The sequence below is a fragment of the Chrysemys picta genome, chromosome 5 (assembly GCF_011386835.1).
Source record: "Chrysemys picta bellii isolate R12L10 chromosome 5, ASM1138683v2, whole genome shotgun sequence".
NCBI classification, from domain to species: domain Eukaryota; kingdom Metazoa; phylum Chordata; order Testudines; family Emydidae; genus Chrysemys; species Chrysemys picta.
Genome location: NC_088795.1, coordinates 140,369,562 through 140,397,043, shown reverse-complemented (window position 1 = coordinate 140,397,043; position 27,482 = coordinate 140,369,562). Strand labels below are relative to the sequence as shown.

Genomic DNA, 27,482 nt, shown 5'->3' with positions numbered 1-27,482 from the left:
GGCACAAAGTGTCCAAAACATACCAATCAAAAGTTGTTTTTCTTTCATCTTTTTTTTTTTTAACCCGACAACTTCCCTGTCTATGAGGCTGTGGGAATGATGGACTGTACAGAGCACATACCCATATTCCATGGATACTGTCTGTATAGGCATTATAGTTTATATAGGGCTTTGGCCTGTCCGATGAGGGAGCTGGATTCTTGTCCTGGCTCTGCCAGTAACCATGGTCAAATCACTTCACCTTTCAATGCTATAGGTTTCTCCACTTGTAAAATAGCGGTGATGATATTTGCCATCCTCTGTAAAGCACTTTGACATCCACAGAGTTCGATATGAGCTCAATATCCACAGAGCACCAACACCTTTGCTTTGCTTTTGCTTTGGGAGTTGTAAAAGTAAATCTTTCGTGCTTTTCGAACATTTTCCATTCCTGTGTCTTTACCTCTTTGTTTATTGCTCCTGAATGTCTGTTTTAATCAAGAGCAAAACAACTGGCAGGACAATTACTGTTATTATTTTAGTACTGACTGTTTGCGCAAGGTTCACAAATTAAGACGATTCTGGCCCCAAAGATCTGTCAGTCTCTCGAAGACATACGTAGAGACTATGGTGCGTCTCAAAGAACCCTGAGCAGAGAGTAGCTTAAAGTTTAAATTCTTATGTATATGTAAAAAGAAATTAAACCATTTATTTATTCAATTTTATACATCCAGCAAAGGAAAAAGGTACTTGCCAGTGCTCTAGGCATGTCTTACAAGAATCAAAAACATGCTCCGTTGAACTACACCTTGCAAAAGACATCAACATTCCAGCATATCAATATTGTTGAGACATTTTTCACCCCACCCCTACAAAAAGGCAAACCTAGGCTGAAAATTGATAGCATTTGAGAAACTACTCACTATATCCATGAAACTCAAAGGCTTATCTCCATGCCTAACAAAGTAGTCGCTGTTACCCAGAGGAAATAACTATGTTCATGAAAAGATGGAAAGTTGAGGTATGCATAGACACCAAAATTGAGGAATGGGAGAACATATGGAGCGATTGTCTGTTCACCTCAATAAACAGGTTAATAAAAGAAAATTACATTAAAATTCTTTATCAAAGGCACCCAACTCCCCTTAAAGTTAAAGAAATGTATGGTACAGGGACGGGCAAAATGATGTGGTGAAATAGGAGCATATATGGTGGGCCTGCCCCCAAATTAAGACATTTCGGAGAGTTGTTGGAGACTCCAGACAGGAGAATAATGATGTCAGCGGTCAGATAACCCCTTAGTGTTTTTGTTAAATTGTCCTAAAAACTCTGCATCTTATAAAAACCCTAAAGAATTGATCACTCATCTCCTGGTTGCTGCTAGAACTGCCATAGCAAGATGGTAGAAGAGGAGTGACTCCCCTAAATTTATTGACTGGTATCAAAAAGTGTGGGAAATTCTGGCACTAGAAAGATTAACTCATCAAGTCCGAGTTTTACAAAGGAGAAAGAAAAAAGCTAACTCCTGTACTGAGAAATCTGGTGGAACTTTTTGGAGTTTGCTGGAGGAATTGCTGTCACCAAATCGGATAGTTTGAGAACATTCTTTGAATACTATGGGAGAGAGAACCCCCTTCAAGAATAGTGAAACTCAGAATTAAGATATTAAAACAAAGAAAATAGGAGGAAAAAGGAGAAAAGCGTAATATTGTGTAGAGTTTTGATAGGACAACTCATGAACAGGTTACGCAGCTAAATGTAAGAAAAACAGAAAGTTGGACCTAAACATGAGATAATGAAAGGTCTCATCAGTTCAGCTTTAGGGAGTCCCATAGGCCAATTTATCATTTGTATTTGTGTATGTACTAGGTTCATTTCTATTTACGGTAAGTTATAAAACAAGGGTTTCTGTTGTAAAAGACTGGATCTGGTAATAAATCAAATCAAGTGAAAAAATACACTTCACTGAAATCGCCTCGAATCCAGGAGACCAGCCATACTCTCAGAAAATAATAACAACAATCTCCTGTCGGCCAACCAACCTTCCAATTGTCACCCCAAAAAGCCCATGAAAATTGACCCTGCTATGCAAAAGTCCTGTGGAATTTAATGTGTGTGAAACAAATAAAGGACTATGGAAGCAATTCTAGTCCTATAGAATTTAATAGAAAATGACAACTTCTCTGTAGTTGGTCCCAAACTGCTTTGGGCATTTTTCTGTCTTGTCTTTGGCAAATGGAATCTTTACCCGGCCATGTATGGACTCCCCATCTGCCTCACGCTTGCACACACGTGTGGAGGGGAGTGGACGCCAGCATTGCTCTGTACTGATTGTCCGATTGTGTTTGAAGCGAGGGAAAGGGTTATTTTTCAACTCGTCTTGAGTGCATTGTGTATTCCTCAGCATGTCTCTAAGCCGTTTGCTCCCCTTCTTGCCAAGTCTGGTTTTGGTTCCTTGCACATCAGATTAATGTAATTCGGGAACAGGATCGCATTGTTGTCTTTGTTTTAAAAAATGGCCTCTGATGCTGCCGAGCTGAGGTGCACCCTTCTCTCTAGCAGGGTTGGGACAATCAGTTTGTTTAAAAAAAAACTTGTGCAGAATGTGCCCATTGTTACCGTGTACATAATGCATTAGAAATGTCGTGGTTAATAACGTAGAGCAAGAAATGCACTGCCTGAGACCCACAAGAAGGGTACTCTACTCCACCCAGGCTCTTCTGTAGGGTTCCTGAAAGCCACCTTGGCACCCAGTTACACTAAACCCTTCTGTCGGATGCCCGTGGGCCCGAACTTTGACGAGGACTCAACACCCATATTTGTCAGCCGGGTTTTCCAGAAGAGCCCAGCGCCCATTTAGACACCTGGTAGAGCAGCCAGATTTCCAGCCCCCGGCAGCTCTCGTTCTCCATGGGCTCTTTTAAAAGTCACCTAGGTCCCTCAATGGGAGCTGAAATCTGCCCCTCTGGTGTGGGCACCGAGCCCGTTTGGAAATCTGAGCCCCATGGCGCTTTTCAGCTGAGACACGCTCTGACCACCAGCCCAGCCAGGTGGGAAGGAGAATCTTGGCTCTTCTGGTGGAGCTGATGGATAACAGATCACAAGGCTCTCAGTCTGAGTTTAATCTGCCATAAACCTTCAGGGTACTTGTGGGGGATGGGCTGAAGTCAAAGCCCAAATCTGAGTCCCTGCTCACAGCATCGGTGATTTTCCAGCCGAGAACTGGGGGATGGGCTCCCTCTTTGTGCCCGACCCCTGAACAGCTCCAGATGCTCTGGAAGCCTGGATTTGGATCCAAACTTTGTGGCTTGAGCCCAGATAGTGGGATTCCACTCTAGAGTCTGGCTCTAGAATCAGCCTCCCCCCATGTGTCACAATTATTACAATCTGCCCCCCTTTATAGCACCCTGGATGCTTCACTCCAGGGACGGTGAGGGGCCATCGGCAACGATACATAACTGGGTTGAAATTTGTCAAGTTCAGCTTGATGTTCACGTCAATACATCGTCTCTCGATGCGCCTCTCCCATTGCTTGTCCCACCGTTTCTCACCCCCAAAAGAAATGTGCAATTCAGACATTTCCTTCTTTTGAGATGTTGGTCCAGTTTCAGGCTGCTGCATTAGCTGTGGTGAAGAGACAATCTAAACAACCAGCCAGACAGCTGTTTGTTGGCCAAGGACAAACAGCTCCGTTCAGCGCTTGTTTAGAACAGATCTGGCTTGTGAGTTTCCTAACCGCCTGTGCAAAAACACATTGGGCCAAATTCATTCCTGCTGACACCATTGGCCTCGGCAGTGAATGTAGCTCATTGCATTTCAGGTTCTGTGCATACATCCTGGAACTAGGGGTGCTGGGGGGCTGCCGCACCTCCTGACTTGAAGTGGTTTCCATCATATACAGGATTTACAATTTGGTTCAATGGCTCTCAGCACCCCCACTATAAAAATTCTTCCAGCCCCCCTGGTTCTGTATGTTGACAGGGTGAGCTGCCATCTTGCTTTATGTGTGAGAAAGTATTTATAACATTTTCCAGCCTCATTCATGGCCTCTACATAGAATGAGTCTCAGTGCAGTTTCCAATGGACAGTCACACAAAACCCCACTACCACTGGCTCCCAATCTCAGCAGAGAAGCCAAGGCTACTGGGCCTTGGAGTCCAAACTCTCGTCCCTCACACTCAGGCCTCATCTGTGCTAGAAATTTAGGTGACGTTAGAACACAAGCTCAAGGGGTCGTGTTAACTAACATGATGTTAACCACGAGTCAGCTCTCACATAGACAGGAACTGAGCCCTGTGTCAGCTGGTCAGGAGAACAGACCAGGTCTCTGGAACCCTGGTGGTGACCGGAGACCTGACCAGTCCCCCTCCACGCTGACAGCAAAGTTGTGTTTGACATGGTGTTCATCACGCTCCTCTGGGCCATGCTCTGATTTTCTTAGTGAAGACAAGGAAGGCACATTGGTAAGGCAACCCTGGGGACACTTGGCCTGCAATTGTCTATGCTGTCCCTGATCCATGGACGGAAACTTTCAGTCTCCAGGGCTGTCAATCTGTCTCTTTTCCCCAACACTAAATTCACTGAACACTGCCCAACCTCAACCCCCACAAACCCTTCCGTTTTTCTCAGATTTGGATTTTCCTGAACATCTTAGCTTATCCTAAAAAAAGCTATGGAAATGATTACAGATCATGGTCCATATCCTCCCCTCACGCTGGCAGAGTCCAGTCTTGGGAGAATGTGGCTCTGTTATTCTGAAGGCTTTTGCATTGTTTTGATTCCTTAATTTTGTTCTAAAATTTGCTTTTGTCATTGTACGTTGAACTGTGTTTCCCTAACCCCGTTGCTAACCAGTCATTTTAATTTGTAGCTTGCAGAGGGCATGACCAGCTCCGCTCTAATTAACATGCCAGCTTCTCGGGCCGATCTCCATGTATGTATTGCTTCATTTCTAACTTACTTAAGTGGGTTGCCTGGTTTTCATAAAGACTATCATTTTTTTTAAATCTCCAAAAATTGGACCAGGGCTTTTGGTAAAAGGTTCCTCTGATCTGCTAGAAAAGTGATGGTTTGTTGGTATGTTTGTCTTTGGTCAATCATTTGCCTTAAAGTCAAAGAAAATGAGGTGGGGTTAGGGAGGAAGACCAGAAAGTATCCTCCCTCCTATTCCGATTGTAAGTGCCCGGCTATGCATGTTTTGGAGGGTTAGCCTTGTGAAGAAGAAAGGATATGGGTTTGAGTCCAAGATGTGGGATTAGGTGACCATTATCCAGATCCTGCATGGCAGTTTGTGATGCTCTAGATCTTATTTACCCAGTTCATTTGTCAAAGTGGTATGTTTTCTCATCATCTGCGGGAAGAGCTTATAAACTTATTCAGGCTGAAACCCGTCCCTGTTCAGAGGATTAGCAGGAGACCTAGGCATCATTTAAGCCCTCAACATTGGTCTTAAGTGGGATATAAGCTGTGTAGAGACAAGTGGTGCTGGTCCTCTGCACTGGAGTGATTTTCAGCCTAAGTACTTTGAAGGCAGCAGCCTATAGGTTTTCAGGGCAATCTTGGTCCCCCGAGTCTAGAGGAGTGCTCTGAAGGCTAGAGCTGTATGGTGGGAGGACCCACGGTTGGTGTAAAATCATTCCGCCTCTCGCCCATTTATAACAAAGTGGAGTATCTTGTTCTCACCTTGAGTTTTTTGCAAAATTAAAAGTTTGGGTAGTTTTTGTTGCCAGACAGGGTGATAAAATTGTGTCCCTTGCTCTGTGTCGATAGCCACAAGGTGTAGCTTTGTAGATCTGCAGTGGGTTCTATGTCAGGACAAAATTCCACCTGCTTAGACCATGGTTGAATTTGACCCATAAACTATAGGACAATTTCTGCTTCTATTGAAGTCAACAGGAGCTGCCCATGTACCCCTGAATTCAGAATTTAGCTGCATTGCTTTCCATTTCCCTAATTGGAATAGATCCAATTAATTCCTCCCCACCAACACTGCCCTCACCTGATTCGATATTTGTTCACGTATACAACAAAGAAAGGCCAAACCCAATCCCAGAGCCAAAGCCTTTGAAGAACGTAAGAACATAAGAACGGCCGTACCGGGTTAGACCAAAGGTCCATCTAGCCCAGTATCCTGTCTACCAGCAGTGGCCAATGCCAGGTGCCCCAGAGGGAGTGGACCAACAGGCAATTGAGAGAAATCAAGTGATCTCTCTCCTGCCATCCATCTCCATCCTCTGACAAACAGAGGCTAGGGACACCATTCCTTACCCATCCTGGCTAATAGCCATTAATGGACTTAACCACCATGAATTTATCCAGTTCTCTTTTAAACGCTGTCATAGTCCTAGCCTTCAAACCTCCTCTGGTAAGGAGTTCCACAAGTTGACAGTGCGCTGTGTGAAGAAGAACTTCCTTGTATTTGTTTTCAACCTGCTGCCTATTAATTTCATTTGGTGACCCCTAGTTCTTGTATTATGGGAATAAGTAAATAACTTTTCCTTATCCACTTTCTCCACATCACTCATGATTTTATAGACCTCTATCATATCCCCCCTTAGTCTCCTCTTTTCCAAGCTGAAGAGTCCTAGCCTCTTTAATCTCTCCTCACATGGGACTCGTTCCAAACCCCTAATCATTTTAGTTGTCCTTCTCTGAACCTTTTCTAGTGCCAATATATCATTTTTTAGATGAGGAGACCACATCTGTATGCAATATTTGAGATGTGGGCGTACCATCGATTTATATAAGGGCAATAATATATTCTCAGTCTTATTCTCTATCCCCTTTTTAATGATCCCTAACATCCTGTTTGCTTTTTTGACCACCTCTGCACACTGCGCGGACATCTTCAGAGAACTATCCACGATGACTCCAAGATCTTTTTCCTGACTTGTTGTAGCTAAATTAGCCCCCATCATATTTTATGTATAGTTGGGGTTATTTTTTCCAATGTGCATTACTTTACATTTATCCACATTAAATTTCATTTGCCATTTTGTTGCCCAATCACTTAGTTTTGTGAGATCTTTTTGAAGTTCATCACAGTCTGCTTTGGTCTTAACTATCTTGAGCAGTTTAGTATCATCTGCAAACTTTGCCACCTCACTGTTTACCCCTTTCTCCAGATCATTTATAAATAATTTGAATAAGATTGGTCTGAGGACTGACCCTTGGGGAACACCACTAGTTATCCCCTCTCCATTCTGAGAATTTACCATTAATTCCTACCCTTTGTTCCCGGTCTTTTAAACAGTTCTCAATCCATGAAAGGACCTTCCCTTTTATCCCATAACAACTTACTTTACTTAAGAGCCTTTGGTGAGGGACCTTGTCAAAGGCTTTCTGGAAATCTAAGTACACTATGTCCACTGGATCCCCCTTGTCCACATGTTTGTTGACCCCTTCAAAGAACTCTAATAGAATCTGAGTCTGTATCTAAACTTTGTGTTTCTCTGGGATTAAGCACAATGAATCCCCTTGGATTTGATAAGGCTAAAAGAGACCAAGATGGGCTTCTGCAGGCTGTACTGAACAGATAGTTGATGGCGTATGTTACATTTGTTTCACTGTAGGTTCTTGTAGCTGCTGTGGCTTTTTGCAAGGAAAATCCCCGCAGTGGCATCTCTACAGATATGGTACAATGTGCCATGTACATTGTGTTCACAGCTCCTTTACAGAGACCCATCTGTCCTGTTGAATGAACACAGTTACCTTTAAAACCCAAGATATTTTTTATGCCCAGAAAATGTGTCTTTCCCCCAAAGTGGTTTCCCTTCTCCATGCAGAAAGGAGAATGGGTGGCTTTGCTGGGATTTAGAATATGGAAACAAAGGTCCATAAATAGCCTTTTCCCTCCCCCGTTCGTCAGCATCTTTAATTTAGGTGAATATGTTTTCGTTTTAGTTCAAGTAAAATTTTGAAAAGAAAAAAAAAGCTGCAAGTCATTAATTTAAAATAAAAGCCACAGAATATTAGGCTGCAATAAACCGATTCCAGTGCCCTGTGCTGGAACCCTACAAGAATGTGATTAAATATAATAAACCTCACGATCTAAAGACCTGCTGACGCCTCTCGGGGAAACCCTTGGAACCCATTCTGTTTTCAAAGCCGCACCGCTGACGCCCCATGCATTTGACCCTCCTTGTCTCCTTGTTCTTTATTGCGAAGGATCTTTGCATGAAAACAGGACCTTTTGTTGCTTAGGAATGGGGCGTAGAGGCTGCAGCTGCAAAAATTTAGGTTAAATATTTGGAAAAACTTTTATGGCCAAAAATTCCACATGTGCAATGCCTCTGAAGTCCACAGGCTCCCACCGGATCTCACTGGGATTGGATTGGGCCATGTGGCCGGGGAAGACAGTGAGACAAGATGAGACAGGAGGCTGTGGATATGCCACCAGTGGCAATCCAAGGTTTAAGACTAGTGTACCCACCTCTTAGGACATGTCCACATGGGGTTTTTACCTCGAGTTAACAGATTCATAGATCCCAAGTCCAGTCTGATCATCTAGTTGGACCTCCTGTATAGCACAGGCCAGAGACCTGCCGCAAAATAATTCCTGGAGCAGAGCTTTTGGGAAGAAAAAATTGTCAATGATGGAGAATCCACCATGGTACCACCCTTGGTACATTGTTCTTCTGTTCTCCCTGCAGCGGCGCCTTTCCGATACGGATGCCCAAGCTAGCATGTGGCTATGGAACATTTAAAATGCAGTGATGGGGCTAGACCAAGTAATCTACCAATCAGAACACTTGACAGCTGTGTCCCTATCTCCTGCCTACCCTAATACACTGCAGCCAATAGAACTGTTGCATGCAGATTAGTTGTAGAGGAAAAGTGATGTCTCAGTGAGTCCATTTAAGAGTTCCACGAGCTGTGGACTTGGTCCTATCCATAGGCTGTATAAAGCATAACAGTTACGTACAACAATCATTAGTAATTTAGCTTAATTACAATTTAATTTCTTCAAGTGTGTGCACACATAAGATTCCAGTGAATTTTAACTACACGGAAAGTTTGAAGAATCTGTGTTACTCAGTTATTAAGATAATTTGGGACAAAGGGGAGATGCAAAATGTGTTAAAGGACCCCTTTTAAAATTGTATTTGCTAAACTAGTTAACAGCTTTATTTGTAATGTCTCAGAACATTAATTATGTTTTCAAAGATAAGTGCTGGATGTTTGGGGGCTGGATATTCTGTATTTGTCATACATAAAGCAGGGATTCAGCCTTCGGGTAGTGCACAGCTCAATTCAACCTTCACTATGGAGTTGCAACTAGCACCTCCATAATGATAATCCCCATCCCTCAGGAAACTCCAATATTTCAACATTTGCCTGGTGAAATTCTCAGATTTATTTGTTGTTGGCAGCTATATGTAATTTTTACCATTGAATACTCTGACATCTGTAAGTGTTCATTGCAGATATTCACGTACTTATTATTATGTTCAATTATTATTAGTATTGCAACAGTGCCCAGAAACACCCCAACCTTGACTGAGACATCGTTGTCCAAGGGACTGTACACACCTTGTTGGTAGACACAGTTTCTGCCCCAAAGATCTTAAACTCTTGCAACTTGTGCTGTTTGGCTAGTTATTGTGCTACTGCTTCTGTTCCCTGAATGGATCATTTATGCAACTAACTAGCAGAGAAAGTAGCAAATTTTACAACCCAGTTGCTTTTGACCACTGTTCATCTCAATGCTTGCTCTTTATGAGTCCTCACACCAGCTGTGCTGGGAGCCTGTGCCCCACTTAACCCCTCAGAAAAGGACTTGAGTGATAGAGAGTCCGTGTGCTCATCTGTGCTGCACAGTGGTGAATTTCCCCCACGAAGGGAGATACAAACAGAAGTGATGGGCTGGGTGCAGGAATCACTGGGTGATCGTCTCTGGGCTGTGCTATGCAGGAGGTCAGACCAGATGATCATAGTGGTTCCTTTTGGCCATACACTCTATGAATTGTCATCTAGTGTAAAATGTCTCCAGTTTCCATTTGTGCCTTAAATTCTCCCCCATGCACCTTGCAGGATTGGATCCAGAGAGAAGAGCATTTGTTTGTTTTCTTGAATGGGCCTGGTTCTCCATTCTCCATTTTGGCACCGGTATAGCTCTATTGACGTCAGTGGAGTTATCCCAGTTTGCACTGGTGTAGGTGAGTTAAAAATGAGGCCCAATGGACCTTCAAGGAAACACATAGGAACATAAGAGCGGCTAGACTGGGTCAGACCAAAGGTCCAGGTAGCCCAGTGTCCTGTCTACCAACAGTGGCCAATGCCAGGTGCAACAGAGGGAACGAACAGAACAGGGAATCATCAAGTGATCCATCCTCTGTCGCTCATTCCCAGCTTCTGGCAAACAGAGGCTAGGGACACCATCCCTGCCCAGCCTGGCTAATAGCCATTGACGGACCTATCCTCCATGAATTTATCTAGTTCTTTTTTTAGCCCAGTTGTAGTCTTGGCCTTCACAACATCCTCTGGCAAAGAATTCCACAGGTTGACTGTGTGCTGTGTGAAAAAAAACTTCCTTTTGTTTGTTTTAAACCTGCTGCCTATTAATTTCATTGAGTGACCCCTAGTTCTTGTGTTATGAGAAGGAGTAAATAGCACTTCCTTATTTATTTTCTCCACACCAGACATGATTTTATAGATCTCAGTCATATCCCCCCTTAATGGTCTTTTTTCCAAGCTGAAAAGTCCCAGTCTTATTAATCTCTCCTCATATGGAAGCCGTTCCATACCCCTAATCCTTTTTGTTGCCCTTCTATGAACGTTTTCCAATTCCAATATATCTTTTTTGAGATGGAGCGACCAGATCTGCACGTAATACTCAAGATGTAGGCATAACACGGATTTATATAGAGGTGAGCTGTAAAGAACATGTATCCAGAGCGGGTCAGATTGAGAGGAAGGGTGGTCTTGTGGATGAGGCACTGGATTGGGATTCAGGAGATCTGAGTTCGGATCCTGCCTCTTTCACACACTGCCTGTTTGATCTCAGGGAACATCTATACCGCAGCTGTGCAGCGTGATTCCCATGAGATGTATATATGCTAGTGCCTAAAAATAGCAGTGTGACTGTAGTGGCTCAGGCTAGGCAACCAAATATGTGCCTAGAGTCTCCGATGGGCTCGTGCTGCTGTGTCCACCCTGCTAATTTCAGGCGCTATCATGTGTACGTCTATGCGAACCGGGAGTCACACCCATCGTCTCTCTGTGCCTTGCGTCCCGCCCTGTGGAATGTGCCTGACAGTGCTTCCTTTCTGCCCACCTTGGCCTGTTTAGATTATTAGGTGTTTGGGGTCCGATCTGTCTCTCACTGTGCGCCTACCGCAATGCGATGCTGAACTTGCTTGGGGCCTCTCAGCGCTACTGTAATGTAAAATAATCACGATAATTTGGAGCAGGAGGAGCGATCCCACGCTATTTCTCCAAATCGTTACAAGGCTTTTTATTTTGTTGGCTAGCTGTGTCCTTAGTTGTAACAAATACAAATAACTCATCCCATGACAAGCTAGCGAGGAGAACATGGGCCAAAAAAAAAAAGAAGAGTTGAAATCTGTAAACTATTTGGAATAATTGGTTATTTGCTGTGTTTGCTACTTCCAAATCAGAGCACATATTTTACGGCTTATCCTGTTACTATTAGCTGGACGAGCTGTCGGGATCAAATATCTGCAGCTGAAACTGATAGCTGATATCCCGCTCTGAAACAAAGGCCAGCCCTCCCTCTCAGCATTCCTGTGGTCGCTCCCTCGAGCATCGTGCACATCCCAGTCCATTGTGCCACTTTGGCAGAGGACGCGGAGCGGTGCTAGAGAATAATGGAATCTGGAGGGAAACGCTGTGGAGGCTCCAATGCTCTGGGTCGGTTTGTAGAGCAGGCGACTGCAGTCCAGTTCCTTAGGGGACGTATTATGACGTGTAAGCGGTCAGTGCGAGCCTGGGTGCTTTATGCTTCTGGGCAGGCTCACAAACTCCATCAAAGCTGCGTGGTCCAACGGAGCAGGCACAGCTCGGTTTCTGGCTCTATCACTTTCGTGGTGTGTCCTCAGAGAAGCCCCTTTCCCGCTCTCGCCTTCGGTTTCCCCTCCCACTTTTCTGGTTGTAAGCACACATGTGCAGCCCAAAGCAACCCTAATGTGGGGGGGGGGACAGAACAGGACAATATTGACCCCCGTGCACATTGTAAACACGGGGCCCCTGGCCTAGCTGACTTCTGGAGAGAAGCTGTTAAAACAAACAAAAGGAAGTTTAATAGGCAGCAGGTTGAAAATAAACAAAAGGAAGTATTTCTTCCACATAACACACGGTCAACCTGTGGAACTCTTTGCCAGAGGATATTGTGAGGGCCAAAACTATAACAGCGTTCAAAAAAGGAACTAGGTACGTTCCTGGAGGATAGATCCATCAATGGATATTAGCCAGGATGGTCAGGGATGGTGTCCCTAGCCTCTGTTTGCCAGAAGCTGGGAATGGGTGACAGGGGCTGGATCACTTGATGATTTCCTGTTCTGGTCATTCCCTCTGGGGCATCTGGCACTGGCCACTGTCGGAAGAAGGATACTGGGCTAGATGGATCTTTGGTCTGACCCAGTCTAGCCCCTCTTATGGCTGTTCTTATGTTCTTTCCCTCATCTATTTCCAAATGTTTGCCTTATTTAGATCCGAACAAATATCCATTTTGTCCCAATTTGGGCAAGAAAGCAAAAAATTCAAGATGGAGAACTAATGACACAGTGGGGAAGAAGAAATGCTGCCTGAAATTCCCGGAGATGATCATTTCACAGCTCTAGCCTTAAATAATTTGGGGGCTGGTCAAAGGAGACTCCTGTGACGGGTTGCACCCCTTCAAGATGCCACTTGGTGTGCTGAGATACCACTGAGCCTGCCTGTTCTGCCAGCCTAGGCCCCCTTTGCCCTGTCTTGCTGAGCCAGGCTCTTAAGCCTCCTCTAGCACACATGCAGGCAGGGCCACACCCCACTGCAGAATGGCGCAGACACTGAGATCAGCTCTGGGAAGTCTCAGCTTAAGGGACTTGCCCCAGCACTCAGGTGCCCACCTCCCTTGGGGTGCAGACCCAAAGGGATATTGTATTGCACTGTATAGAAAAATCTGCACAGTGCAAACTCATAAATTCGCCCCCTCCCTCAATGTGGAGGAAGATATGCACAACTTCTTGCCCCACCCCCCAGTTAGAGATTACAGAAACTAGGTGTAATAATAAACTAAACAAATGTTATTAACTATAAAAGGCAGGTTTTAAGTGACTAAAGGGGTAGCAAACAGAACAAAGCAGATTGCTGAGCAAATAAAACAAAACACGCAAACTAAGCATGATTCACTAAAGAAACAGGTTACAAAAGGTTTCAGAGTAACAGCCGTGTTAGTCTGTATCCGCAAAAAGAAGAACAGGAGTACTTGTGGCACCTTAGAGACTAACAAATTTATTAGAGCATAAGCTTTCGTGGACTACAGCCCACTTCTTCGGATGCATATAGAATGGAACATATATTGAGGAGATATATATACACACATACAGAGAGCATAAACAGGTGGGAGTTGTCTTACCAACTCTGAGAGGCCAATTAATTAAGAGAAAAAAAACTTTTGAAGTGATAATCAAGCTAGCCGAGTACAGAAAAACTTCAAAAACAGACTCCAAAGAGAGACTGGTGAGCTAGAATTGATATGCAAACTAGACACAATCAACTCCGGTTTGAATAAGGACTGGGAATGGCTGAGCCATTACAGACATTGACTATCTCCCCTTGTAAGTACTCTCACACTTATTATCAAACTGTCTGTACTCGGCTAGCTTGATTATCACTTCAAAAGTTTTTTTTCTCTTAATTAATTGGCCTCTCAGAGTTGGTAAGACAACTCCCACCTGTTTATGCTCTCTGTATGTGTGTATATATATCTCCTCAATATATGTTCCATTCTATATGCATCCGAAGAAGTGGGCTGTAGTCCACGAAAGCTTATGCTCTAATAAATTTGTTAGTCTCTAAGGTGCCACAAGTACTCCTGTTCTTCTTTTTGAGGTTACAAAAGGTAATTTCTCACCCTCAATGTTGAATTAGGCCGGATGCAGAGTTTCTGTAGCTCAGAGTTCCAGTTATTTCTTCTTATAGACTGAACCCCTGTCTCAGTTTGGACTCACCCCCGCCTTTCCCTTCAGGTTAGTCTCTTTTGTCCCTCCAGGTTCTTTCAGCAGTCCTTCTTCTTGGGTAGGCCATGGAGGAGAGTCTGGAATGCCTTCCCTCCGAGCCTTAAATAGAATTTACATATGGTTTGTTTCCCAAACTTTGACCTCCCCCTCCTGTAAGTGGAAAATTACTAGAAGTCCAAGATAGTGTTTTGTACCAGGTGGCAGGACCACCTGACCTAGTAGTGTCACAGCTAGTCCCAAGAGGACTCTCAGGAAGGAGAGAGATGAGTATCTTCACAGTCGTGATGTTTCTTCCTAATGGGCCATCAGCCCTGTCTGGCTTTTTCATTGTTGTATCTGAAGGGCTAGTTGGGGGTGACACCCAAAGTAGCACATTTGAAATACAGATACATGGTCAATATTCCTAACTTCAGATACAGAAATGATTCAGGCATACAAATGGGATAATCACATTCGGTAAACCATAACCGTTCCAATGGTACCTTACATGAGCCGTGGGGCATAAAGTACATTTCAGTAATGTCATATCCATATCACATCACAACTCCGACCCTCCCGCCACACTTTTTTCACTGCCTGAAGACGGATGAACAGGATTTTCCTCCTCGTTAATTCTGCACCCTCCCGTCCATGCTGCTGGTGTGTGCTTCTACATGTACAGCACTCGCATTGCTTCATTTTCCTAAAGGATCCACCAAGGTGATATGAGAGCGGGTGGAATGACCCTGTAACAGAGGGCTGGCCCTTTAAGGACAAGCCCAGGTCCATCGTAGGCCTATAATGACTGCAGCCTAGAATGGAGGTTGGGACAGCAAGGAATTCTGGGATAAGGGGGCAGGGCTATAAAAAGGAATACTTCCCTTCCATAGACACCTGGAGGGAGCAGATGCCAGCTACCCTGTTACAAGCCCCAATACACTTGTGTTGTGTGCGGTGCATGATCGGCCAGAAGGGAAACCGATGGGAACAGGTGACAGGCAGCTGCCCGTCTTCTGGCTGCCTCTTCGCTGCTCCGATGAGAATCGTCTGGGATCAGGGGTCTGGTCCATGGGCCAGATTCATCGCTGGTGTAACTCTATTGACATCATGCCTTGTCTCAGCAATGGCTGTAACCTCCTGCCCTGACATTTTTCTCTGCACAGGGGTAACCTGCTGCGTGATGCTGGAGGGTGAGGGCTGTGTGTGACGCTGCTTTTAACAGTTAATGGGAGCTTTTTGGGTGGGTGGATGGGGATTTCACACAGAGCAGTTAAAGAATTGCCTGCGTGGATGATTCAATTAAAAGCAAGCCACAACTTCACCTGGCCCTGCTGAGCCCTAACACAACTGATTTTTGTCTCTTTAACGACACTGTGTATTTATTAGCACCGTAATTAAGTGTACTCATACAGGGAGGAGTGGGGTCTAATGGTTAGAGCAGGGAACTGCATATCAAGGCTTCTGGGTTGTATTGCCAGCACTGCTACTGACTCCCTGTATGGTTCTGGGCAAGTCCCTTAGCTTGTCTATCACAAAGCCATCTAACCAGCTCTAATAATGATACTGATCTATCTCAGAGGAGGTTGGGAGGTTCAGCTCATTCACATCTGTAGAATGAAACTCACCCCTATGTGAGGGCCTGCACAGAGACTATGTGCTCTTTTAAGTCCCTTTTAAGTCTTATTTTGAGGGCTTAAATAGGATTTATGGGCACATATGCCTTGGGCTGGCCCTTTCCACAGGGCTGAATTTGAGCCCTGATCCAGGAAGGCATTTAATTATAGACTTAAATCCCATAGACTTCAATACTGTGATTAAAATTAAGCACATGCTTAAGCGCTTTGCTGAATCAAGGCCTTAGACTCAAAAAGGCGTAGAGATTCTCTGGTGCAAAGTGCCATGTGTTTGTAAAACACTGTTATTTATTAGACATTCTTCGAATGTGAATTAATTTCTCTTAAACATAACCCATCATTTTGCCTTATCACAGTACTCCATTCTGATACGTCCCTTGGTAAAATAAAACGGATTGTTAGATTGTAAAGTGAGAAGGGACTGCTGTGAAAATCGAATCTGACCTCCTGCATACCACAGGCCAGGGGATTTCCCGGTATTAATTCCTATTTGAACTAGAGCAGATCTTTTGATTTAAAAGTTGCCAGGGATGGAGAATCCACCACCACCTTCGGTAAATTGTTCCAGTGGTTAATTACACTCACTGTGAAAAATGTCCAGTCTGAATTTGTCCAGCTTCAACTTCCAGCCATCGGATCGTGTTAGACCTTTGCCTGCTAGATTGAAGAGCCCATTATTAAATATCTGTTCCCCAGGTAGGTATTTATAGACTGGGATCAAGTCACCCCATGACCTTCTCTTTGTTAAACTAAATAGATTGAGCTAACTAGATTAATGCGTTGCTCTTCTTTAGTGCTTCTTATGCAGGGATCTCAGCACTTTCTAGACATTAACCAATTTCCCCGAGCACCGCTGTGAGGTAGGTAAAGATTATCCCCATTTTACAGATCGGGGGGCCAAAATGGAGGCACAGAGCGGTGAATTCCCCCGACAGCCATGGGAGACGTGACTGCTCCGCATGTCTGAAAAATTAGGCCACTTAGGGCTTGGTCTGATGCTTGCTGGTGTCAGTGGCAAAGCTCCCATCAGAATCAGGGCCTTACTGCGGTGTCTGTCTATGGATCACGGTGCCTGGCTTGAGGTACCCAGCTGTGAAAAGTCTCAGCCCAAGTGACTTGCCCATGGCCATGTACCCAAGGACAGAGGTCCAGCACAGGGTAAATGTCCCACTTATGTCTGCTGTCGGGTTAAGCGCGACTCCAGTGGCTCCTTGGCCCGGTGCTGGCTCTCTGCCCAGGAGATGGATTCCACCCCCACCGAGTCAGTAGCCAAGCTGGAAATAGAAACCCAGACTCCCAGTTCTGCCCTCTGATCAGTACACAGCCCGGCTTCCCAGATAAGACACTTAAAGTGCTTTTGGCTGTTGCCTGATGATTAAATCAAATCCCCCTATCCAGTCACTTGCGTATTGGGTCCTTTGCTTTAACTGGCTTTTCCATTTGCAGGCAAAACGATTAATGTCCTTCGCTATTAACATTCCAGCTGCTCCCTCTGGCCTTTTCTTCTTCTTCTTCTTCTTCTTTTTGTAACATCAGTAGAAATCAGCAAAAATATCTAACCCAATGCTTTGTCTTGGGGCTGCAGAAGATACCATGGGTAAGTCGTCAGATTAGTTTAAGTGCTTTCTTTGTAACTTGGTACCTGTGGAATGTCAGAATAAAGCCGTGGTGGTTAGGACGTAGATTTTTAAACAATAAAACAAGGGGCGTGATGAAAGGCAAGATTTGAAAAAATGAAGGCAGCCGAGGCCTCAAAGCTAATTTATGTAATATTGCTATTAAAAACAATGTCTATTCAAGACAGCAATTTCAAGCCTGCAACTGTTGGCTTAAAATCGAAATCCAATAAACCTCTACTCTGATTCCTCCATTAGGTCAGTGTGATGGAATTTTGTGGACTTCTAAAATAAGACATCATTAGTTTTCAGGAATGTTTCATGAATCACAGTCAAAGCCCCTTCATCTTCGCTTGCATAAATTTCAAAATTGTGCACTTATAATAAAATAATATATATTTTCAGAACCCGACAGCCGGCTTTCTCCTTGGAATAATATCCGCAGTCCTGAAAGCCCATTATCTCTCCCAGTTTACATAACAGATGAGGTGAAATCTCCTTACCGGCCTTGAGTCTCCTGCCATTCACTTTTAAAAGTCTTAAGCTTATGGGATTGGTGATTTCTGTTTCTTGTATAGATCTGCATAGTTGTTACGTTCTTCTAGAGAGCGGTGGAATTTCTTGGGATCAGGGTTTGTTTTAAGGGATATAGTTAGTACTATGGTAATGTATAGGAGACCAAGGCATGGACGTTGGCCCCCTTGCGTTATGCGCTTTACAAATAGAACAAAAGGGCAATTCCGGCCCCAGAAAGTTTGCAACCTAAGCTTAGAGTTGGGGGGTAGGTTTTATTTATCAGATATCCCAGCACATATCCTCAGCATTCTGAGACACGTGGCCCTGTTAGTCTGGGGGCTGTTATTATAACCCGTCCTTCCTTTCACATGGAGATCCCCAGCGGAGGGCCACCAAGGTCGGCAAAAAGCTGCCACCTGGAAACAAATTCTGATGGCTTCGTCTCCAGAACATCTTTGACCCACTCCTGGGGTGAGATTCACCTCTGTGCAGAGAGGTCTAGGCACCACTTTGAATCCTGAATGCTTAAGTGTTGTCTGACAACCTCTGTCTTGGCTACCACACTGGGGATTGTACTAGCAACCAGGGACCTTCAGAGCTAAAAGAAAGACTCTATACAGCTTGGGCTAAAGAGCCAGATCTTCATAGAATCTCAGGGTTGGAAGGGACCTTAGGAGGCATCTAGTCCAACCCCCTGCTCAAAGCAGGACCAATCCCCAGATTTTTACCCCACTTCCCTAAATGGCCCCCTCAAGGATTGAACTCAGAATCCTGGGTTTAGCAGGCCAACGCTCAAACCACTGAGCTATCCCTGCTCCTGTAACAGTTTGTAACATGTCAAGTCCACACTACAGTTTTGCTGGTTGGGTCTGTGTAAAAACCACACCCTCTCACCAACATAACTACGGTGGCAAAGCGTAGACGGGCAGCGGTGCTGACAGAAGAGTTTTTTTGGAATAGCTAAAGTCATTTGGGGAGGTGGTGTTTCTATGCCGACAGGAAAACTCCCTCTGTTGGCGCACGCTGCATCCTCACTGGGGGCTTTGCTGGTGTAGCTATCCTGGTCGAGCTGCATCAGAAGAGCCTGTGTAGTGTAGACAAGGCCACAGGCTCGCTGTTCTGTGGCTCAGCCCACAGGGGGATGTGTAACACCCATTGGGTATATGAGCTTGGTGCTGGTTCTCTGCATGGGGTGAATATTAACCATAGCAATTATGTTAAATGGTGCGGTTTTCGCCGGGTGGTTTCCCAAGGGAGATACTTTATTTTTCCCCCTCCTCCAGGAGGAAGAGTTCATCGACTGGTGGAGCAAGTTCTACGCTTCGACCGGGGAGAGAGAGAAATGCGGCGGCTACTTAGAGAAGGGCTTTGACACACTGAAGGTAACCTCATCTCCTTGTGGCTGAGGCCTTGTAGCAGCTGGCTGACACTGATTGTCTATGGAGTGAGATTTATTTTAAAAGGGGAGCTCCAGTCGAGGGGTGTTTTTTCCAGATCTGATTCTGAAATCAGTGGGAGTTTTGCTGTTGATTTCAATGGGAGCTGGGTTGGGTCCTTGGGACATCAGTGGCATGACTCCCATGTGTAAAGTTAAGCACAGGAGTGGAGCTGGTTGTGGAGCCCTCCCCAAAAAAACCAAAACTTTTTTTGGACAAAATTAGAGTACTGAACATTTTGGCCGGGGTGCCTCATGGAAGCTGTAGTTTCAGTGTCTCATGCTCCCATTCGCCTCTATAGACCCGGCTCCCTGGTCAGACTACATCTCCCATAATACACAGTCTCCCCTCTTGGAAAAGGGTGGCAGTGCATCATGGGAGTCCTTGGTCATGGGAGATGTAGTCTGGCTGGGGAGCCCAGACCGTAGAAGAGAAGGGGAACATGAGACAATTGAACTGCAAGTCTCATGAGGCACCGAGGCACCCTTCCTTAACTGAAGTATTTCTTTTTAGGGGTGTTCCCTTTTTTTTTTGGTGAAAAATTCAGATTTCCTCCAGAAAACAAACATTGTTCAGAAAAATTTTGTTTGGTAGAAAACCCAATTTTCTGTTGAAAAACAGTTTCAACAGCTGGAAATTTTTTGACCAGCTGTATGCCCAAGTAACTGTTCACAGCATCGAGGCTTATGGGCTGGGTGTGGCAGGGAGCTACCAGTCTACAAGAATGTGGGGTGGCCACTCATTCAGTCTCCAAATATTGGTCATTCTTGTACCACCGGGAATGGCATGGGCTTGCCCCTGCTGGCGTGATCTCACATGCCCAGCATCTGCAAGGTCACACCAGTGGGGGCGCAGTGGCATGCTTTCAAACTAACATACCCCATCTGATACTGGACAAAACCATGTCTGGTTTTGTTTCAGCACTGGCCTGGGCACTAACCACCCAAAAAGAGGACTGTCTGGTTTATAACCGAACAAATGACCTGCCTAGGAGAGCGTGTACCTCAAGGAGAAGAATTGTTAAGGCTGGTACAAGAGGGATGAATTAAGTCCTCAATCCCACAGTGACGAGTGTAGCATAACAACCCCCGTTGAATGTAAAACAGGGAAATCATCGCCTGGCTGCCAGGAATGGTGCGATCCCTTGGGCCGTGGAAGACCTTCCATGGGGAAGCAGCGGGAGCCCTGTTGCTTGATAGGTCTACGCTGGAATTCATAACCCACAGCTGGCCTGTGCCGGCTGACTTAAGCTCACGGGGCTCGGGCTAAGGGGCTGTTTCATTGTTGTGTAAACATTCCGGCTCAGGCTGGATCCCCGGCTCTAGGCCCAAGCTAGGGGGGAGGGTCCCAGAGCCCGGGCTGCAGCCCAAGTCCAAATGTCTTCACCTCAATTGGACAGCCCCACGAGCCTGAGTCAGATGACCTGGGCCAGCCGTGGGTCTCTAATTGCAGTGAGGGCAAACCCTGAGTCATTTAAAACCTCAAAGTGCTTGGAGAGTGACAATCCCACGTTGGCCTCAAGGGACAGTCTAGGTTAGTGGTTTTCAACCTGTGATCTGCGGACCCCTAGGGGTCCGCAGACAATGTCTAAGGGGTCTGTGAAAGGTTGTTGTTACCATAGTGATCTGAAAGGCCTTCTCCACCCCTGATCTCTAGGGCTCTGGGAGTAAGGAGATACAGAGGCATCCCTGGTATTGTGCAGATGGTGTGCACCCTGTGCTTTATGGGTGAAATTCATCCTTTTACTCAGAGGGGTTTTCCTCCTTAGGTCTACGAGACGGAGCTGGAGAATATGGAGGAATTTGAGAGGCTCTCCGACTTCTGCCACACCTTCAAGCTCTACCGCGGCAGAACGCAGGACGCTAACGAAGATCCCTCGGTGGTGGGGGAATTCAAGGTCCGATGGACGCTCTTTATACCCAGAGTCACTTTACCTAGCAGTAGTCAATTGGAAACTAGCAGCTAATCCTTCTAGCGCCTGCCCATGAATATTTCTTTGTTATAAACCATGGAAGGATCTGTTGGAACCCAGGCCTGACAGAAGTTGGGAACGTTGCAGAGGGCAGAGCAGACAAGAGTTGGTGCTTAACACGCTGGATGGGATGGGTGTGTCTACACTGCAAACACAGGGTGTGATTTCAGCTCGTGTAGACCTACCCCAGGTAGCTCTACTTTAGCTAGTGTAGGTCGCAGAGCAGTGAGGCCGTGGCAGCTCGTTTAGCAAGGGCTAACCCCGTGAATAATTACCCAGAGTTCCAGGGCGGGTTGTTCAGTGGCTTCTCTGCACATGTGTCTGAGCTCGCTAGCTGGGCTCCGATTGCTCAAGTTGCAATGACACCCTGCGATTACAATAGAGAGGGGCTCGGCAGAATTGGATTTGTATTTTCTTAAAATTTCGGCAGCTAATATCAATGCTTATTTTGGGTTTTTTCCCCCTATTTTTATTTACTGAAATGTTCACAGTGGCGTGAAATTATGGGTTGGAAGCATTTATTTTTATTTTCATCAATTTAAAGTTTCACAGTTGCAGGAAAGTATGGTGGGCCAGACGATGAGGGTGTCAGATAATTATTTAATGACAAGAGATGAAAAAAGTTAAAGCTTTATAATTGTTAAAACACAATCTATCAACATTGTATGTCATAGACTCATAGGGCTAGACAGGACCGCAAGGGTCATCTAGTCGAACCCTCTGCCAAGATGCAGGATTTCTTGTGTCTAAACCGTCCAAGACAGATGGCATTGTTGTATGCAGTGTAGTTGTAGCTGTGTCGGTCCCAGCATATTAGAGAGACAAGGCGGGTGAGGTGTAATATCTTTTATTGGACCAACTTCTGGTGGTGAGAGACAAGCTTTGGAGCCACACAGAACTTTTCTTCAGGTCTGGGAAAAGTGCTCCTAGCCTCACAGCTAAAGGCAAGGTGGAACAGGTTGTTTAGCATAAGTAGTGAGCACATATTGTAAGGGACAATTCAAAGTAGAATGGCCCATTAGCACCTCTGCAGTCATAGGACAAAAAGAGCGGGGTTAGTGGGTTACAGGTTGTTGTAATAAGCCAGAAATCCAGTGTTTCTGTTCAGTCCTTGGGTTTTTGTGTCCAGCAAAGTAATGAATTGTTGGCGTTGATCACTGTAGCAGGGGAGATATGGCGGCAGGTTTTGTATCTTGTTCTAGCAAGGTTTGGTGCTGCTTTGAGTTGGTCTGTGGGGAGTTTGCTTCTGCTGATGAGCTTGCAGAGGTTGGGGGGTTATTTGAAGGCCAGAAGAGGGGGTTCAGGAAAGATTTCTTTTAGGATGGGGTCCCCATCAAGTATGGGTTGTAGTTGTTTGATGATACCCTGTCTGGGTTCCAGTGTGGGGTGGTACCTGACAGCCAACTCAGAGTGGCACCAGACCCTGCTAGAACAACAGATGTAAAACCTGAAGACATATCTTCACTGCTACAACGATCAAAGGAGGACTAGTCCCCAGGCAGATTTTTACCCTGGTTCCCTAAATGGCCCCCCTCAAGGATTGAACTCACAACCCTGGGTTTAGCAGGCCATTGCTCAAACCACTGAGCTATCCCTCCCCCACCCCTTAAATCAACTCTCATTAGTTCTCAAGGAGCATTTTTCTTACTTGGCCTGTCACTAAGTTTAGCTTATTATCGATGGAAATATTTTTTGTTGGTTTCTGTGTGTACAGTGAAATCAATGTTCACCGGCATTTACTGATAAAAATCGAACCCTTCCACGTCTAAGTGTAGACAAATCCCAAGTCACCTCTAGAGCCCGTGTAATGGATAAGATGTTAGTCCTGATGCAATGGCCTGTTATTATTTATTTGTATTGCAGTAGCACCTAGAAGCCCTGGTCTGCTCCACCCCATTGTGCTAGGAGCTGTACAAACATAGAACAAACAAACAATCCCTGCCCCAAAGTGCTTACAATCTAAGTAAGAAGTTGTTGCACTTAACACCATTGTAGTGTTTCTGGCAGAGTGCAGCTGCTGTGTTTCACTCAGAGGGGGCAGCATTTCAGTGGCGGGCAAGCGATTCTCCACAGTGCGTGTGGGAGAGAGAATGTGCATTGTATGCTGTCACCAGAGCACTTTGGGATCCTGCCGAATGAAAGGTCTTGTAGAAACAGAATGTATTGGTGCTTATTAGGATGAATTATTTCCTATTAGCACCCCCGTGGAGAACTGGCCATAAAAGTGTACTAACAAACGCAGTCAGAGCAACGTCTGACTGCCTTATCCCCTGGCGAGGGCTACATTCTGCACTTCAGAACCGGTACAGGCTTAGACATAATCCATGTGGAAAATCACATCTGGAGTCAGCATTGCCTGGGGCCGACTGGGTCAAAACAATGGAGTATCTTTCTTCCGTGGGGCGGGGAGAGCATGTGTGTGAGAGGACTGCCAGGCTGTCTACGCAAGTGCTCGGAGCCAGTCCCTTCAGGGCACTCGCTCCACCGGTCTCTCTTTGAATGGATCTGTAGCGCATGATGCTTTGTGCGTGTAAAGCACCTTTTCCTCTGAGGATCTCGGCTCCTTAAAAACATTAAGAGCTCAATTCTCATTTGCACGAATGGTCCTTTGCACCATTCTGGCAGCGTAAGGGGACAAATGATGGTAGTGTAAAAGAGAATCAAGGCCTAAGTAATTCTGCCCCAGGTGACCCTTGCATAGTAATTAACAGCATATAGGATATGTTTACACTGCAATTAGACACCTGCGACTGGCTCTGGGCTGAGGGGCTGTTTAATTGTGGTGTAGACGTTCAGGCCCGGGCTGGCATTTGGGCTCTAGGACCCTGCTAAGGGGGAGGACCCCCCTTGCGAGCCCGAGTCAGCTGGCACGGGCCAGGCGCGGGTGTCTAACTGCAGCGTAGACTTACCCATAGGCATCACTTTACCAATCTACTACTGACTCGCGGCCCCCTCTGGGTTGAAACACAGCGACTGTTTAACAGCTTTAGGACAGGAAGTGAAGGATTGCTCCTCTATTCCGTATGGCGCTCTGTCCCCCTCTGGTGGTGTGTGGGACACAGAGAGAGGTTACGCAGCGGAAGGGTACGCTGAAAGATTCTGAGGTTCCATCCTTCCTGCTGATGATTTGCCTGGGGATGTGGTATTACACAAGCAGCATTGCACTGATTTGCCCTGAGTTCAGTCACACAGTTGCCAGCTATTAGCATTTGTAGTGTAACACGCCCGCATGTGCACACGTGTGACTGCTCAATGTTTTTTCAGGGCTCGTTCAAAATGTACCCCCTCCCGGATGACCCAAGAGTGCCGGTCCCACCACGCCAGTTCCATCAGCTCCCAGCCAAAGGGCCCCAGGAGTGTCTCATCAGGATTTACATCATCCGTGCCTTCGACTTGCAACCCAAGGACTCCAATGGAAAGGTATCCTTCAGGGGAGCATCTGGGAGACGTGGCAATGGGGCTGAGGGCAGAAATGCTGGGGTGGAATTCCCTGGCCTGTGTCAGGAGCGGCAGAAGTGCCCTAAAAGTGTGTGTGGGGGGGCCACAGGTGCCTGAACTGTGGCCCTGCTCTTGCACCACCCTTCTCTCCAAGGCCCCATCCTCGCACTACCCCTTCCCCCTGAGACCCCGCCCTTGTTCCGCTCCTTGCCCCCGAGCCCCCGCCCTCACACTGCCCCTTCTCCCAAGACCCCACTCCCGTGCTGCCTCTTCCCCCCAAGACCCCGACCCGCTCGCTTCTCTCTGCCCCATCCCCTCGTCGCTCACACTTCTGGCCTTGGCATCCAGGAAAAAACGAACACCAACTTGTTTCTTCAAAGTGTCATTTCCATGGTTCTGAAGCCCCAGGGCCTAAGCTCTCCTATATTCTTGTTGGGCTTTTCAGTAGAGCAGATGGCAATATCCAAATTCATTTCTGCCCAAAATTTCAGAGGAAGCAAAAATTTCCTTCAAAAAAAAATTTTGGGGGGAGAAATCTTCAGAAACAATTTTTTTGACCATTTAAAATGAAAAGAAAATTGTTTTTGGTTGAAATGAAAAATTTCCTTTTTGTTTCCATTTTTAAAAAACAACAAAAACCATTTTCTGAAACTCACTTTTCACCCTGGAAACGATTAAAAAATGGAGAGGAGGAGAGGGAGGAAAACCCAAAAATGAAAATCAATTTTTTTTTTTCAGTTTTCAAAAACTGACACGAAATGAAAACTTTCCATATAGGAGCTTTCCTTCAAAGAATTTCAGTGAAAGCATTTTCTGTCAAAAAAAAAAAAAATTTAAGGTTAAACCATTTCCCCTTCCCAGTATGCTTTGATTCTTCCTGCTTAATGCAGCCAGGAGAAAAGTGGCCACTTCTTACTCAGTGCCCGTGCTCCTTGTGTGTTTTTGAGTTATGTCTGACTTAGCCAACCAAGGGCTGCCCCATCCCTCCCTTCTGAAAAAACCTGTGGGACAGTGAAAACCCCATGAAGATCTCAGCATGGGTTCTTCCCCGCCACCCTGGAGTCCCTGGCCATTATCCCCCAGGCCGTTTGCTGAACTGAGACGAAATAAGGGGATGTGTCCCTCTAAGTGTGGGGGTCATGCATAGGTGTAACCCCCACACCTCCTGGGTGTGGTGCTCTGTCCCATCTAGTGGCACTAAGATCACTTAGCAATTAATGAGTCTGCTACAGCCCTACCTGAGGGGCACATGGCTTTGAATTCATGCAGTAGTGGTTTATGCATTTAGCTCCAGAGGTCCCAGGTTCAATCCTGCCCACCTGACCGAGGTCTGTTGGTATTACATAGGTACTGACTTTTATTTTTCCACAGGGGCGCTCCACCCCTGCTCCGCCTCGAGGCCCCACCTCACTCCACCCCCTTCCCAGAGGCCCCATCCTTGCTCCATCTCTTCCTGCCCCTGCTCCAACCCTCCCCTGAGGACCCCGCCTCTCACTGCTCTCCGCCCTACCCCAAGTGCCTCCCCCAGCCGCCAAACAGCTGATTGGCAGCCCTGCCGATCAGCTGTGGCTGGTGGGTGCTGATCACCCACTATTTTTTTTTCCCATGGGTGCTTGAGCCCCAGAGCACCCCTGGAGTCGGTGCCTATGGGGTCATGAGATCTTCAAGGCAACTCTGTTAATTCCCTTCCATGCTGCGCCCTTGGTTGCTCATCCCCACTGCCTGTCCATGCGCATACAAAGCCTGGAACAGGAATCGCAGCTGGATCAGTCAGCACTAGCACCTATGGGAATTTGTTATGAATCTGTCCCCCTTGCTGACGTGGGGTGTTACTCAAGGGCCTGTTCATGGAATAAGGGGTTGATCCACATGACTAAGGGTGGCAGAATCTGGTCATTATTATTGTGGTTGAAGATGAGTCTGTAGCAGTCCCACCTCCTGTGTTCTTTTTTTCCTCCTGTCTTTGTAGTGTGACCCCTACGTGAAGATTTCGGTGGGAAAGAAATCCATAAATGACCAGGACAATTACATCCCGTGCACGCTGGAGCCCGTCTTCGGAAAGTACGTTTCTCTTTCGCTTCAATTCCAGGTGGGGACGGTGGGACTTGCCTCCCAAGGCAGGATCACAAGCAAAGCGGAAAGAGCAGGAAAGGGAGAGGAAGGCAGAGACTGGTGTCAGAGAGCACGAATGGTCTTGTGGCTGAGGCAGTGCTTTGGGACTTGCAAGGTTTTAGTTCAGTTCCGGACTCTGTGTGATCCTGGGCGAATCATTTACTCTCTGTTCTTTATCTGTGAAATAGGGGTAATAATACTGAGTCAGACCAGTGGTCCATCGAGCCCAGCATCCTGGCTTCCGACCACGGCTGGTACCAGGTGCTTCCAAGGGAATGAACAGAACAGAGTAGTTACGGAGTGATCCATCCCCTGTCATCTAGTCCCAGCGTCTGGCAGTCAGAAGTTTAGGGAGCATAGTTCTGCATCCCTGACCATCTTGGCCAATAGCCATTGATAAACCCATCCTCCGTGAACTTATCTCATTCATTTTTTAACCCAGTTAGACGTTTGGCCTTTAAAACATCCCCTGGCAACTGGTTCCACAGGTTGGCTGTGCGCTGTGTGAAGAAGGACTGCCTTATGTTTGTTTTAAACCCGCTGCCTGTTAATTTCATCCGGTCACCCCTGGTTTGTGTGTTATGTGAAGGGGTAAATAGCACTTCCTTGTTCACTTTCTC

General features: G+C 46.0%; 1 protein-coding gene across 13 annotated transcripts in view; it reads left to right on the top strand.

The window, feature by feature from the left end:
• DYSF (dysferlin) overlaps nucleotides 1–27,482 on the top strand; it is a 291,329-nt gene that overhangs the window by 213,496 nt on the left and 50,351 nt on the right. For 8 of the 13 annotated variants that reach the window (XM_065597356.1, XM_065597354.1, XM_065597355.1 and 5 more), the window contains 5 exons: nucleotides 4,850–4,912; nucleotides 19,188–19,286; nucleotides 21,109–21,237; nucleotides 24,577–24,732; nucleotides 26,720–26,811. In XM_065597356.1, coding sequence (XP_065453428.1) covers nucleotides 4,850–4,912; nucleotides 19,188–19,286; nucleotides 21,109–21,237; nucleotides 24,577–24,732; nucleotides 26,720–26,811 — 539 coding nt within the window. The remainder of the gene's footprint in view (nucleotides 1–4,849; nucleotides 4,913–19,187; nucleotides 19,287–21,108; nucleotides 21,238–24,576; nucleotides 24,733–26,719; nucleotides 26,812–27,482) is intronic. The other 5 variants (XM_065597358.1, XM_065597357.1, XM_024106364.3 and 2 more) reach the window with 1 other exon arrangement.